Here is a 15,831-nt window from a genome sequence, read left to right as displayed (position 1 = left end):
TTAACCCCTCCAGCAAGTTGTCTCTAAAGAGACAAAAGCAAAAGAAGAAAAACCCTCTAGCAAGTTGGAAATTATCTATCCTTAGGGATTAAGTATAAAGAGTAAAGGTGCGATCTTTCGAATTCCCTTCCATTTCTATTTTCAAGAGTGTGATATCTACACACCATTTTTTACTTCTCTCACATTTTTTTTATTTTTGACTATCAAATCGAATGAATTAAAAAATATTAACAGACAAAAATTAATAAAAGGTATTTAAAAAATAAAAAATAAAAAATAATGTGTGGATTAAACCCTTCATCGAAACCTCACAAGGCAATGCAGACAGTGAGAATATATAAATAGTGAATGAAGTGGAGGTTGATCACTCCAATTTCTTTATCTTCATCACAGTTTCTCTTCTATCAAGATTTCAACTTTCAATCTGCCTGTTTGTAGTGATTACTGGGTAAGCTTAGCTCCTTCATCTTCTCTCTCTCTGTCTCTCTACTTATAAATGGTTTGAATCATATCTGCTCTCTGTTCTTTGTTGATATGAATTCCAAGATATGTTTTGCTTCAAGAAAGTGATAAATAATGATTACCCAGTTGATCAACTTCTTAGGAAAGAACCCTACCATAATCAGATTCTCACTTTATTAGCTAAACCCTTGTTTTAATTTTTGTAATTGTTCCGAATGCAAATGAAAGGTTTTAATTTTCTCAGAAACCAATTGAAGTAAATGGAGTTAAATTAACTAAGAAGCTTAGACATAAGTTTGATATTCTTAAATAAGTATGAGAAGGAACACTTCTTGCTGCATAAAGTCTGTTTTTAATACTTTTTTCATGTCGTTTTTCGGTTGCCCTCACTTTGATCTTTGTTTTTTTTTTTTTTTTTTTTTTTTTTTAAAGCTTAAGTTGTAGTTTTACAATGGCTTACATTCCTGCGCACAAGCGGCCACTGCCAACTCCTGAGCTGCTTGCTCCTCAGTTCTGGAAACAAGGGATGCATACTGTCTTCTCTGCTGATACTAGACCCACTGCTCCCGCTGCTGCTCGTGGCGGTCGTCCTGGTACCTTCCGTGGTCGTGGCAAAGGCTATAGAGGTATCAGTACTCTGTTTTTAATCCTCTTTTTTTCTTTTTTTTTTCGGTTGGCCTCATTTTCATCTTTGTTGTAGGCATAAGTGCTACTTCTGGAATGGGTTACGTTCCACCACACAAGTGGCACTCGAAGGAATCGGAGAGGCCATTGCTGACTTCAGAGCTGCGTGCTCAACGATTCAAGAAAAACTTATATGCCAAGCCATATAACAAGTCTAATGTGGATTGGACTGGAAGAATAGCTTTTGCTGACCATTCTACATATCGATGGTGCGCCGCTGCTGCTCGTGGGGGTCGTCCTGGTACCTTGCATGGTCGTGGCAAAGGCTATAGAGGTTTTCGTGGTGGTATGAGTACTCTGTTTTTAATCCTCTCTTTTTTTTAATTTTCTTTTTTTTTTCAGTTAACCTCATTTTCATATTTGTTGTAGGCATAAGTGCTCGTTCTGGAATGGCTCACATTCCACCACACAAGCAGCACTCGAAGGAATATGAGAGGCCATTGCTGACTTCAGAGCTGCATGCTCAACGATTCAAGAAAAACTTACATGTCAAGCCATATAACAAGTCTAACGTGGATTGGACTGGAAGAATAGCTCATGCAGAACATTCTACATATAGATGGTGCGCCGTTGCTTTGGGTGAGGAGAACCAATTTCCGCCTTCTGTTAATCTTAAGCCCATTTGCTTGTACTCCACTGAGCCGAAAGTTGAAGAAAATCGTCTAGCTTTAATCAACACTAGTCTAGGTGATGGTTAGTACTCTAACATTTCTTTTAATGCGTTTATCTTTGTATGTTGTTACTTGGGTTGTGTGGATATGTTTGGTTTTGTTGTTCATGGTTGATACGTGACAGAAGGCGGTGAGTTGAAATGGAATTCGCCAAGGAGCCCTGGAGTATCTATAGCAGAAAATGTGCTGGCAGACTTGGTTTCTTCTATTAAACACATGAGGAATGAAATGAAGTGCGCACAGCTCAAAGAAGGAAAGCCTACTTTGCTTGCTAGAGTGGGGAAAGTACTTTTTCTTAGGTTAGATTTCTTCCTTATCTGATTCATTTAGTTGATTGTTTCATGCGATTATCCTTTTCACCCTTATGTTGTTCGTTTATCCACCTCAGAATACTGGTTTAAGTAGAACAATATAATAATAGTCGATACTATGATATAAGGTTACATTTGGCCTTTTTAGATTAGAAAGGTATGATGCCAAGTTGGACAGTGAAGCAGGATTCTAAAACTCTGCCCTTGTTTTTCGATACTTGACACAATATTATTTTGTTATCAATGCTTAATTACTGTTAATCATCTCATACTTCATATCAGTTTTGTACAAGGACAGTGGTATACCAATTTTTGTTAAAATCCCTGAATCAGGAGGCCTTCATTTAACATGGAAGCCATCAGAACAAGTTTGTCTACTGAAATCTTGAAACAATGGAGACGATTATTGTACACAAACATTCCTGTTTCATATAAGGAAAGGATTGAGAACGAAGTTGTCCCAAAAATTGGAGTTGATTTCGAAGGGGAGAAAGATACATACCAAGTAAAGGTATTTCTTTTAGACACATCGACTTACTGAGTTCTGAGTTCATGCTTTCCACAATTTTAACTTTTGCTATTGAATCGCTCATCTATATCCTTCTTGTTTAGTTGTCTGATTCGACCAGACCAGATGCAACTCTCTCCTGCAAATGCCGTGTACTGAAAGAACATGGAAAGCTATACAACTCTACAAGGCAAGTTTTCTAATTCCTGCCAACTAAACTGGATGAAGATATTTTCTTGACTCTTCCCCCTCTTAAGTTTCCCTGTTGCTGGAAGTAGAGTTTATTTACTAAGACTTACATTGCAATGCCAACTTTCCTTTTAGATTGAACTGAATCAACTGCGTAACATGGTCGTGGACATTTCATGCACGACCAAAAATCTGGACCTGAGACTGATGCTAAACACAAAGAGACTCGTCACAGATCTGACTGTAAGCTGCTTCACCCAGTACCTTTTAGAAATTTACATCTCTATTCCTTGTTTCAGCAAAGCAATTATTTATATCCTATTTATCATGGAGCCACAACCAAAACAACCAGTAGAACATTTTATGTAAATGTAACTGGACGATGAGGTTTAACCATATTGGATGCATTCCTAAACTTATGCAGCTTGAAATGAGGTTTTGTGTTCATATGAATTGTTGCTATTACAGGACGATGAGATGCAAAGCATTCGGGATCTGATTAATTCCACGATTATAGATCCAGATGTGAAGGGCGGGTTGAGATGGCCTTCGGGAAAGGATTCTTCCGGAGATAAATACAAAGTTGATGGGGTTTGGCACTTAATAGCTAATACGTACAAAAATTCATCGTTCAGACTGAAAGTCAGACGTGCGGATCGATTTGATTATAGAACCCTAACTGGGACCGTTACTTGGGAGACAATTCTGATGTTGAAAAGGGTCCTGTCAAAGTTACAGGTAAACGCTGCCTTTTCTCTGGGACAATTTCTTTTAGTTCATTTTCTGAAATAAAAGATTTATTTGAGAAGGTTTATCGTGTGCTGAAATCTCCTTTTCTTCCAATTTTCAGGAAGAGAATGCCGAAGCCAGCTCGGTTTCTGAGATACTGAAGGAAGACATGCAGCTGATATGGGACAACTTCTTGAGCTGTGAAGGATTCCTGACGTGAAACTGCATGTTGTAAATCAGTGATTTGCTTTGATTTATTAGGTGTTTGTGATATCAGGATGTTAAAACTTTTGTAGTCGTAGTTAAGTGCTTATTGGGAGACTGATTTGCTTTGCTTAATTAGGTCTTTGTGGTATGAGGATAACTTTTGCTTGAGTATGTTTCATTTTAGGAGGTTCTACCCTAAAGTACAATTGATAATATGTGGAGTGTATGTGTGTGTGTGTGTATGTGTATAAAGTCTTGAGGTTCTAAGATAACTTCAACGAAGATAACGACGGACAACACTTTACATCACACGTTAAAAATTCAAATGTTTATACATTAAGTTGTCCTTTGGTTATTTTAACTTTCTGATGGCGAATGTTTATACATTAAGTTGTCCCTTGGTTATTTTAACTTTCTGATGGCGAAGATGGAGGGTTTTTTTTTTTTTTTCCTTCTCTTTCTTCATATTGATTTGTTGTCAAGACAGAAGAGTTTTCTTCAAGGAGAAACTAACATAAATTGATACAAATGTATGATATTGGTATAAAATTGTGAATTGTTGTATGAAATTGAAATATGTACGAATTTGAAATTAAACAAAAACTTGAGGAGACAAAATATATATATATATATATATATTTTTTTTTTTTTTACATTTTTCGGTGGGATAGATAATTTGCTTTCCAAATTTCTGGCCCACTGAACCCCAAAAATGGCTTTTGTGTTGTACCGTGAGTATTCAAGATAATTTACATCTCCCATTGGAGATGCTTTAAGAATTTAACAAAAGAGCATTGTTTGGTAAACCAGTTTTTTATACTATATTTGTAAACTATGTAATTTGTCATCAATAGTAAATAAACACGTTGATCAATACATAAGTAATAATTCAATCGTCAATAATTACATTATATAGTTTACAAAATATGATTTTGATTAATAGTCTATATAGCATAACCCTTAAATACAAATAGAAATTCAATTGCACAAAGCTACTTTTATTCGTTTATTTGTCTTAATAGCTACTCTAGGAGGAACATTTTTATGAGGTGTAAAAGTTTAAAATCCTCCAGCGAGGTTAATTAGCAAAAAGATAAAGAAAATACCCTAGCAAGGTTTGTCATAAACATGAATGATGTTATTTATACATCTCTTTTTATATCTTACACTCATTGCTTAATTTTTAACTGTCAAATCGAATAAATTAAAGATTATTAAAAGATAAAAGTTAACAAAAAAACTTATAACCCCCCAGCAAGTTGTCTCTAAAAGGACAAGAGAAGAAGAAAAACCCTCTAGCAAGTTGGAATTTATCTATTTTTATGGGTTTAAGTGTAAAAGAGTAAAGGTGCGATCTTTCGAATTCCATTCCATTTCTATTTTCTTTAAAACCTCACAGGGCGATGCCGACTGTGAGAATATATAAATACAGTGAAAGAAGTGGCGGTTGATCACCCCAATTTCTTTATCTTCATCAAATCTCTTCCATCAAGATTTCAACTTTCAGTCTGCCTCTGTGTAGTGATTACTGGGTAAGCTTAGCTCCTTCATCTTCTCTCTCTGTCTCTCTACTTATAGATGGTTTGAATCATATCTACTCTCTGTTCTGTGTTCATATGAATTCCAAGATATGTTTTGCTCCAAGAAAGTGATAAATAATGATTACCCAGTTGATCAATTTTTTAGGAAAGAACCCTACCATAATCATATTCTTACTTTATTAACTCAACCCTTCTTTTTAATTCTTGTAATTGTTCCGAAACAAATGAAAGGTTTGATTTTCTCAGAAGCCAATTGGAAGTAAATAGTTAAATTAACCAAGAAACTTAGAGATAAGCTTGATATTCGTAAATAAACATGAGAAAGAACACTTCTTGCTGCATAAATTCGAGTACTCTGTTTTTAATCCTTTCTTCATTTCGTTTTTCTGTTGCCCTCACTTTGATCGTTGTGTTTTTTTAAGCTTAAGTTGTAGTTGTAATGGCTTACATTCCTCCGCACAAGCGGCACTCGAAGGAACCAGAGAGGCCACTGCCGACTCCAGAGCTGCTTGCTCCTCAATTCAATAAAAACTTCAAAGTCAAGCCATATAATAAGTCTAATTTGGAATGGACTGGAAAAATAGTTTATGCAGACCATTCTACATCGAGATGGCTGATCATTGGTTTGGATGAGGAGAACCAATTTCCGTCTTTTGTTAATCTTAAGCCCATTTGCTTGGAGTCCACTGAGCCGAAAGTTGGAGAAAACCGTCTAGCCTTAATCAATACTAGTCTAGATACTGGTTAGTACTCTAACATTTCTTTTAGTGCGTTTATCTTGTATGTTGTTACTTGGGTTGTGGATGTGTTTGGTTTTGTTTTTCATGGTTGATACATGACAGAAGGCGGTGAGGTGAAATGGAATTTGCCAAGAAGCCCCGGGGAATCTCTAACGGAAAATGTGCTTGAAGACTTAGTTTCTTCTTTTAAACACGTGAGGAATGAAATGAAGTGTGCAAAACTTAAAGAAGTAAATCCTACTTTGATTGCCAGAGTGGGGAAAGTACTCTTTCGCAGGTTAGATTTCTCTATTATCTGATTCATTGGTTAGCTATTGATCCTATTGTGCTATTCATTTAGTTGATTGTTTCATGTGATTATCCTTTTTACCTTTATGTTGTTCTTTTATCCGCCTCAGAATACTGGTTGTAGTAGAACAAATAGTCTATACTATGATAAAGGGTTACATTTGGCATTTTAGCTTTAGGAGGTAGGATGCCGAGTTGGACAGTGAAGCAATTCTATAACTCTACCCTGGGTTTTCGATACTTAATACAGTTATATTTTGGTATCGATACTCAATCACTGTTCTCATATTTCACATCAGTTTTGTAACAACAGAAAAGAATTTTGTACTACTCCTTAGTTGTAATGAGCAGATGAAAGACAGTTTTTTGTTGAAATCTTTGTATCAGGAGCCCGTCAGTTAACATGGAATCTATCACAAAAAATTTGTCTGCTGAAACCTTGAAACAGTTGAGGAAATCATTTCACACAAACATCCCTGTTTCATATAAGGAAAAGATTGTAAAGGAGGTTGTCCCGAAAGTTGGAGTTGATTTCGAAGAGGAGAAAGACGTATACCAAGTAAAGGTATTTCTTTTAGACATGTCAACTAACAGAGTTCTTAGTTCATGTTTTCCACAATTCTGACTTTAGCCATTGAATTGCTCATTTATATTCTTCTTGTATAGTTGTCTGATTCTACGAGGCCAGATTCAACTCTCTCCTGCAAGTGTCGTGTAATGAAAGAACATGGAATGCTACAACTCTACAAGGCAAGTTTTCCAATTCATGCCAACTAAATTTGATGAAACCAATATGTTGCGTCAATATCACGATTGAGTTGCCACGATATTGATTAGATAATTTAGATAAAAAAAAGTATGCTGCAAAATATGAGCGTAGTATAAGATAACTAAATGTTCAACCACTGAATGTGATTAAGCTCTCCAATTTTTGGAATAATTGGTGAGGACTGAGGAGCATTTCCAAGTCATTAATGTTTTCCAGACTCTTCCCTGTTGCTTGGGGTAGAGTTTGTTTACTAAGACTTACATTGCAATACCAACTTTGTTTTAGATTGAACTGAATCAGCTGCGTAACATGGTCGTGGACATTTCATGCACTACTAAGAATCTGGACCTGAGACTAATGCTATGCACGAAGAGACTCATAACAGATCTGACTGTAAGCTGCTTCACACTGTCCTTTATAAATTTACGTTTCTATTCCTTCTTGTTTCAGAAAAGCAATTATTTATAACCCATTTATCATGGAACCACAATCAAAACAAACAATAGGATATTTTCTGCAAATGTAACTGGACGATGAGGTTTAACCATATTGGATGCACACCTGAACTTATGCAGCTTGGATTGAGGTTCTGTGATCATATGAATTGTTGCTATTTCAGGATGATGATATGCAAAGCATTAGGGATCTGATTAGTTTGGCGATTCTAGATCCAGATGTGAAGGGTGGGTTGAGATGGCCTCTGGGAAAGGAGTCTTCTGGAGATAAATACAAAGTTGTTGGGGTTTGGCACGTGATAGCTAATACGTATAAAAATTCATCGCTAAGACTGAAAGTGAGACATGCTGATCGATTTGATTTTAGAACCTTAACTGGAGAAGCTACTTGGGAGACAAGTCTGATGTTGAAAAAGGTCCTGTCAAAGTTACAGGTAAACGCTGCCTTTTCTCTGGGACAATTTTTTTCATGTGCTGAAATAGAAGATTTATTTCAGAAGGTTTATCGTGTGCTGAAATCTCCTTTTCTTTCAATTTTCAGGAAGAGAATGTTGAAGCCAGCTCAATTTCGGAGATACTGAAGGAAGATATGCAGTTGATATGGGATAACTTCTTGAGCTGTGAACATTTTCTAACATGAAATTGCAAGTTGTAAATCAGTGATCACTGTCTATGCGACGTGTACTTATCTGTGTATATCCTGAGTTTTATGTCTCAACATTCGACACATTTGATGAATAATATGTAACTGTTCTAACAATTCTTGCAATTCTGTTTGTATCTCGCGTTGTTGATATAGTTAATGAAATTTTTGCGATTCGATGACTTCATTGCCGGTAAATGCTTCGGCTCAGATGCTTTCTTACAACACAAGATAGAAAAATTCTGGAATTGCAGACAACCATTGCATGTACACAGCAAGGCTTTATTCCTAAAGTTGTTACCATCTACTGTTTATATATGAATTATACACTATACGTGAACAGAAAATTAAGGCTCGATTATCAAATCTTCAATCTTGAGCTTAAACTGTGGGAACTATACGTGTTCATCGTTTGCTTCGTAGATATACGTAATCTGATTTAGTTTATCTGATCTTGGATATTCGCTCACGCTGCGCACCAACTTTGGACGATTGGTCGAGCTCAACTTCTTCATCTCCTGAGTACTCCTTTTCTCTTCGACATTGTTTCCTGAATTCTTGTATGTCATGTATAGGATCATTTGGGCAATGCCAAATAGAAACCCTAATACGTTTGGTAACTGCGCTCACCCGATAACCATTCGTGTCAGATTTCGAAAATTAAGGGTTAGGTAGCCTGAAAATTCCAAGAATTGAAATTGGAAATTGGTACTTACTGCAATGTAGTAATCCTTTGTAAATAATCCGTAGAAGAACCACATGGTGGCACAAAGTGTCAGGAAAAAGGACAAAGAAAATGGCATGAATTCCACACTTTTGGTTCTTATTACTTGCCTCTGCAGGAATGTAAATCCATGTCAAATGACAGTGATTGCCGTAATTCTAGATTTAAAGAAAAATAAAGATTAATTAATTAACTAGTTAATAAGTACCATAATGCTTAGAGGAGCAGCAAATACAGCAATGTTAAACACGGCACAAATCCACCCAACGGTGCTTATGCGCACTGTCCCTCCAAGAAGGAAGAAGGTGACTGCCACCACCAACCCTAAAGCGGCTACATTTACTAGCAGGATCCAAATCAATGTAGTAATCTGCGAGCCATGATCAAAGTATAAGCATATTTTCAAATTAACTAGCATATATATCTGTTTTCTTCAGTACTTCCTGATAAAACATAAAACAAAAAAAAAACCATGCATAATGTGTGTCTGACCTTGTCATTCTTGGATGCGTATACAATGTAGAGGATCAGGTAAGTAACTTCTATAACGGTTCCGATGCTGTTGATGCTGATGATCAAATAAGCATTTGTCTTGAGGACTCCATAATACAACAATAAAGTTGCACTTAGTAGGGCAATCACATAAGGTATGGATTGAAACCCTTTCGATGATTTCTTCTTGTATATTGTGTAAAACGTTGGTCTGCACAGAGAGAGAGAGAGAGAGAGAGAGTGTGTTAGGGTAATGCAACTTATTCATAAAGATGTGAATTAGGGACAGGGACATTTAAGTACTTAGTGAATTAATTATTTCATGTTAAGGGGTCTTACATTGGCGCCAAGAACGTCATGAATGACACAATGTTACCTGAGAAATGATGAAAATAATCTCAGGTCATGTCAGAATCAGATAACATGATGAACAATATCGTAAAACAACTTGAAAATTTTAGATGTTTTAAAGAACTTTTTTAGAAGAATGAAGTATGAATGAGCATTTTAACTAATTACCTCCTCAATTATATATAATCATGTGAACGGAAGAGAAAGAAAACTGATACATACAGTTATATACATATTTTACAAACCTAAGAGACCGAATATGAAAGCCAGTTGTTCAGTATTCAAAAACTGCATCATGAGCTGATGACTGGAGAATATGTTTTCTAACTTAGTAGTGTTTTTTTTTTTTTTTTTTTTTTTTTTGTGAAGCTTTTTTCTTCACCTTTGCTTGCAGTAGTTAATTCGATACTGCAAAAAGCTTAAGGATTCCATTTCTCAGGTACCCTTTTATAGCAAGATAGAAATTAAAAAGTTAGGCAACTCATCAATTACGTGACTAACTGAACCTGAAATGAAACTTCCATCCTCGGTCACACCTTATATACGATGATAATATTAATTTATTATATATGTGACTGAAGCACCTAACTGGAAATCCTAAACCACATGGCATCCATGAGCTGCCCAGTTATTATCGTGCTACGTAGATTAATCCAAGCGTTGAGTTTCATGATCGTGATGTCCCATCGTGTCCACCATCCATCAAGGTTTTGTTTACAGAGTTATCCTATTCAATGGCTGAGTACTTTTGGAAAAATGGCTGAGTACTCATGCATGTGGGAATGAAAATACTCACCCCTCCCGTATAGTTCAACTTTTTGCTACCCAAACATGTAATTAGAAGTAACACTACTGAATATAATTTATAATTTATTTTGTCAAGTATTAGATGTGTGACTCTTTTACATTCTTCAATAATTAAATTTACAGAAATTAAATATCATCTTAATTCCGTTGTTGCTCGATTTTTTATGTTCTTTTTGTCATTATGTTGAGTTTAAATAAATCTTATCTTTTTGTTATCCATTCCTGCTTGCGCAATAACACTTTAATTAGACAAACAAAAACACAGAATATTAATATATTAAAACACAATTACTAGATTGGTTAAATTAAAATTTTCAAGTAAAACACATAGATTAAAAAGGGTATTAAATCCAAGTTATTAACATTTTGTCCACTAGGCACAGAATGTGTCCTAATAGCACCATTGTTTCTAAAATTATATTTCAATATCTTTATATTTTAATGATTAGGGAAGTGTGATCTACCATTCTGGAATACAAACTTTTTAATTGTGAATCTATACAATTTAAAGTCAGAAGGATTCTCGTCAGATTCTTTCTTTTAATCATATTCGTTCATCGTATATCGTGAGATAAAAAATTATTGTAATATTTTTATTTAAAATTGAATATAAACAGTATCTGACAAAAACTAATCGCACAATATACGATTAACGAATATAATTAGAGAATCATTAGAATTCTCAAAAAGAGAATCCGACGAGGATCCTCTCTCAATATAAGATACTCCATTTATTGAAGGTTCCCTGCTTCTGCATCTGCTTACTAAAGTTAGGAACTTTAGGATGGTTACACGAGATGGGAACATGTCCCAATTTGTACGCAAATATTGGATAATAGCTAGCTAGCTAGAAAGTACTTATCTATGATGTGACAACTAAAGAGACGTTACCGGCAATGTAAAGTAAAACCCTAATTTTAACGGATCAGGATCTCTCCTGAACAAAAAGTAAGGATTCTTCTAATCAAGTTCATCCGATTGTTAAAATTTTATCTAATAACTACAATTATTATAACTTTTAGAGAAATCTTTTATTTGTAGTCATTAGATAAAATTTTAACGGCCTAATAAACTTGATCAAGAAAATCCTTACCCTTTACTCAAAAGAGGATCCTGCTCCAATTTTAACAATCGACTAACGGAAAGTAGAATATTTTTGTGGTTGCAGAAAAGTAAAAGTATTTGTCTGGTTTGGTAAGATTGGAATCATTGGATTGTACATGAATTACTCATCTTTCTTGATTTTTTTTTGAAGAACCATCTTTCTTGATTGGTCGGTCGTTTTTAAGCTTAAAATGATTCATGAAATTAGTTTCAAAAAAAAATAAAAAAAAATGATTCATGAAATTAACGTACTCTTTATTTTAATATGTGATAATAAAAATCGGTAGAAGTGATTTACGAATTTTTTCATCACAAATTATTTTGGTCATTTAGTAAAAAATTTGTCAATATTCTTGTTATATGAAAGGATTGGTTTGACAAAATACCATTAAAAATTTGATCACATGATCGTTCAAGTGACAATTTAATGAGCATATTAATATATTTTTCACGGAATGACCAAAATGATTTATGATGAACAAACTCATGAATCACTTCTATCGATTTTTATTATTAAAAATCAAAGTAAAGAGTTAAGTCAATCTCAAAGATCATTTTAACTAAAATAATCCTATAATTATCATCCGAATGCGAGGTGTTGATGGAACGGTTCGAGGTTAGAAAAGAGAAATGCCGTTAAATGACATCGCAAATTAGGTCAAAAGTCGAACTTTGTACTTATACCGTGTTTGTTTGCCCTCACTAACTCGGACTGGACTGGACTAGCTATTAGTCCAATACTGTGTTTGTTCCATGCTGGGACTAACATTAATAAGACTAAAGGGGACTAGCATGGACAAAACCCTTCACTAAGAGGTCTTAGTGAGACCCCCCAATAACCATGGGACTAGCTAAGACTATCCTCTATTTCTCGTCCTTGTCATGCTCAACGACCACTCCCGACAGACTCCTCGTCATCGCCGGTCACCTAGATCAATCATTAACTTCCCGATTCTCTTTCAGATCCATTTCACAACCAACTTTCATATAAAATATACCAAATTGAAGCTGGGAGTGACAAGATTACGATTTTACTTGAATCGAGGCCAAAATGTGGTCGAATGTGGCCGGAAAATGGCCTGGAAGTCTCGGCCTGTTTGGGCTTCTTCAAATCCATGACAAATTCGAGCATGCAAAGCTAAGATCTCGGTCCAGGGATGGTGATGAATTTTTTGGCGGTGCTAACTTCATCCAATTTAATGAGGGTTGGCCAAAAAACACATCGGAAAACCTGCAACTCGTCGGGAAAATTGGAGCCGTGAGGTTCCGTTCGAACAACGCATAGCTAGAGAGGGAGGGAGGACAGAGAAATAGAGACTGGAATCAATAAGGAGTTTGACCAGGAATGAGAAAGAGACATGAATTGAGAGGTTTGAGAGGAAAAAAAGAAGGAGAGGGTGAGACGATGAGAGAAGAGGAAAAGAGTGGGACGGAAATGGTAGGAAAAGATGGAGAAAAAGATAAGATCATAATAAAATATTAATAATTTATATATTAAATAAAATAATATTAGAATTTGTTATTATCCAGCTTCTTAGTCCAATACTGCACCAAATGCTTCACTAAGTTAGTCCAGTTTAGTCTAGTCTAAGCCAGTCCAACTTAGTCCTTGAAGCTAATCCAGTCCGAGATAGTCCGGCGCAACAAACGCCCCCATAGTTTACTGTAAATGTTAATTTAGGTTTTGTAGTGTCCATTTTGTTAACTTTATCCATGTGGTTCAGTTAATTGATTGGAATTAAGAACACCAATTCGGATTTTTTTTTTGTTACAACACTTTCACTACAAAAGTAAACCAGAAAATTCCCTACTTTTTAAAAAACATGTTATAAGGCTTAAACATGCATTCTTCTTAGAATTATAATAACCCTATATATATATATATATATATATATATATATATATATGTATATATATAGAAAAAGGACAATATTAAAAAGAGAAGCCCCTAGGGCAACCAGTTTGGGTACAATAAAAAAGGACCGCCTGACGGGCTTCCACATGAAGAGATTTACCCCAAACATGGAAGTCAACAACCGAAACACCCACTCTAGTAATAGCATCTGTCAGAAAATTTGTTTCCCTAAAGACATGTTTCTAGCAAATCTCCAAGAACGACTCAGCCAACCAGCGAATGTCTTCAAGAATGGTCCTCAATCTCCAATGAGGGTTATAGTTGCCTCTAATAGCCTCAATCACCAATTTTGAATCACTCTCCACCATGATATGGGATAATCCTTTGGCCTTAGCCAACCAAAGACCATCACGCAAAACAAGGCACTCCGTAACAGAAATCGTGTTTTGGCCAGTAAACCTAGTCCCTGCAGCAATAGGTTCACCCGTCTCATTTCTAATCACAAAACTGGAAGTTGCGCCTTGGTTCACCACAAAGCCATCGAAGTTGAGTTTAACAAAACCCACATCAGGAGGACGCCACCGGATAGAAGAATGTTGGGATGGGTTGCTACCACTTTTACTCATGGGACTTACACTGTTAGCATCAATAAATTCCTTTCCAAGATTAAGAGCAGACTTAACAATCCAAAAATGGTTTGGAACTTTATTCTGAAATACCACCAGATTTCTTTCCTTCCAGATTTGCCAGCAAATGAACAAAACTTTACCAAGGTCACACGAACCTGCATCAACCTTAACCGTAAGATCATTAAGCCATTCACTAAAATGAAGAGTTTGGTTTAATCTTATGGAATTAGGTATGGCTTGACAATTCTAGATTAGTCTTGCAAAGTTACAATTCAAGAATAAATGAGCTCTATTCTCTTCCTCAGCATTGCACATAGGGCAGATGGATGGAATATTGTTGACAAACCTAGATAATCTGTCTCTTGTATGCAATCTTCCTAAAATTAGCAGCCAACTAAACATCTTAACTTTATGAGGGAGCTTAAGCTTCCACATTTTTATGAGAAGCTCACTAACATTATTATTATTAATATTCCTATTTTGGATCCAAGTTGCCGACTTAACAGAGAAATTACCACTTGCATTGGGACCCCAACAAAACATATCATCTTGAGGAGTTAAGGGGAGAGGAATGTTGCAATAAGGCTCACCACGGGAGTTTAATTAACAGCTTTTTCATCACAATGGTGACATTGAAAGTGGTGTGTCACCACAAGGACCACAAAAAAAAATTGGCCTTAAGGTTAAGGGAACATTGCTACAATTTTCTTAGTTAGTCCTCCACATTTGCTATTTTGATTCAACCTCACATGCATGACATTTGACTCATTTTAACGGAAGCTCTAATGGAGTTAACAAAAAAAACCATAGCTGCACATTTTGGTGAGTTAAGGGGCAAAAGTCATGAATTTTTAATTAAAAAGATCATTGCTCTACTTGAGTTAAAAGTTAAAGAATTATTGCTACAATTTCCTCTAAACGTATCGTAGTCAAGTTCCAAAAAGGTAAACCACAAAGATAAACTAAGAGAAATGAAACTACAGTACTTAAATAACAATTACCATAATTAATTAATGGCCGTCCATGATACCTTTTCTTAGAAGCAACATTGAATACACCAAGATGATCCCTCTGTCCATTTTCCATTTAAACACTGAGACGGCTCTTACAACACTTTCTATATATAACTGGGCTGTTTGCCCTGAATCTTTCTGTCATTTGGTCACTTAGCGTGGAATTCTAAGCACCACACACACTCATCATCTACGTACTAACTAGGTTTTATCCAAAATGAGGATTAATATTCACGCTGCCATAATATTTGATCGACCCAATGGGGCAAACTTGCCAGATATTTGTAATGCACATTCTTATGATGAACTTTATAGGTTTATGCAGTGACGGATCTAGAATTCTAACTTCAAATGATCCTAATTAAGGGATGTTAAGCACTAGTCCGAAGGTAGGTTGGGGCGTCCATGTGCCTAGACGGGATCTAGGCAAAAGCCTAAGTGGGTTAGACAGATTTAAGTAAACTTAATATATATCATACAAGTTAGTAAATGCCTATTTACACTTACAAAAAAAATATGTACTTGTATTGAGAATTTGAGGTTTATTATTCAACATATAACATACAAAAATATCAAAATTTTTGTTTTAGTATTTTAGTGAATTTGATGGTATGAGATGAAAGTGCAAGCGACTACGAGTTCATAGTATTTTACTAAAT

At 35.4% G+C, this 15,831-nt stretch overlaps 4 protein-coding genes across 7 annotated transcripts; 2 read left to right on the top strand and 2 right to left on the bottom strand.

The window, feature by feature from the left end:
• The first annotated feature begins 320 nt into the window (after positions 1-320).
• LOC137745424 (uncharacterized) lies at positions 321-3,929 on the top strand. Its single transcript, XM_088681698.1, has 10 exons — positions 321-448; positions 895-1,088; positions 1,163-1,432; positions 1,516-1,839; positions 1,942-2,116; positions 2,462-2,639; positions 2,741-2,830; positions 2,961-3,068; positions 3,294-3,563; positions 3,676-3,929. The coding sequence occupies exons 2-10, from the start codon at positions 914-916 to the stop codon at positions 3,772-3,774; spliced, it is 1,689 nt and encodes a 562-aa protein (XP_088537824.1). The 5' UTR covers positions 321-448; positions 895-913; the 3' UTR covers positions 3,775-3,929.
• A 1,126-nt stretch (positions 3,930-5,055) lies between these two features.
• LOC137745482 (uncharacterized) lies at positions 5,056-8,384 on the top strand. Of its 3 annotated transcripts, none has more exons than XM_068485438.2 (8): positions 5,056-5,293; positions 5,725-6,045; positions 6,145-6,319; positions 6,718-6,895; positions 6,997-7,080; positions 7,385-7,492; positions 7,719-7,988; positions 8,096-8,384. In XM_068485438.2, exons 2-8 carry the CDS (start codon positions 5,742-5,744, stop codon positions 8,192-8,194), a joined length of 1,218 nt encoding a protein of 405 aa, XP_068341539.2. In that variant the 5' UTR covers positions 5,056-5,293; positions 5,725-5,741; the 3' UTR covers positions 8,195-8,384. The 3 variants fall into 3 exon arrangements, with proteins under 3 accessions (XP_068341539.2, XP_088537624.1, XP_068341540.2); XM_088681498.1 differs by having other exon boundaries at positions 5,112-5,293; positions 6,148-6,319; XM_068485439.2 differs by having other exon boundaries at positions 5,122-5,293; positions 5,731-6,045.
• Positions 8,351-10,277, bottom strand: LOC137745375 (bidirectional sugar transporter SWEET9-like). Of its 2 annotated transcripts, none has more exons than XM_088681499.1 (6): positions 10,010-10,277; positions 9,753-9,789; positions 9,414-9,624; positions 9,130-9,291; positions 8,914-9,033; positions 8,351-8,817 (listed from the first exon to the last, which is right to left on the bottom strand). In XM_088681499.1, exons 1-6 carry the CDS (start codon positions 10,059-10,061, stop codon positions 8,593-8,595), a joined length of 807 nt encoding a protein of 268 aa, XP_088537625.1. In that variant the 5' UTR covers positions 10,062-10,277; the 3' UTR covers positions 8,351-8,592. The 2 variants fall into 2 exon arrangements, with proteins under 2 accessions (XP_088537625.1, XP_088537626.1); XM_088681500.1 differs by having other exon boundaries at positions 9,933-10,185.
• A 3,495-nt stretch (positions 10,278-13,772) lies between these two features.
• On the bottom strand, positions 13,773-14,474 carry LOC148692119 (uncharacterized). Its single transcript, XM_088681595.1, has 2 exons — positions 14,429-14,474; positions 13,773-14,314 (listed from the first exon to the last, which is right to left on the bottom strand). The coding sequence occupies exons 1-2, from the start codon at positions 14,472-14,474 to the stop codon at positions 13,773-13,775; spliced, it is 588 nt and encodes a 195-aa protein (XP_088537721.1).
• Positions 14,475-15,831: the final 1,357 nt, after the last annotated feature.

This window comes from Pyrus communis, chromosome 12 (assembly GCF_041283825.1).
Source record: "Pyrus communis isolate YQ-2024b chromosome 12, ASM4128382v1, whole genome shotgun sequence".
In the NCBI taxonomy this organism is placed as follows: domain Eukaryota; kingdom Viridiplantae; phylum Streptophyta; class Magnoliopsida; order Rosales; family Rosaceae; genus Pyrus; species Pyrus communis.
This window is presented reverse-complemented; position numbering and strand designations above follow the sequence as displayed.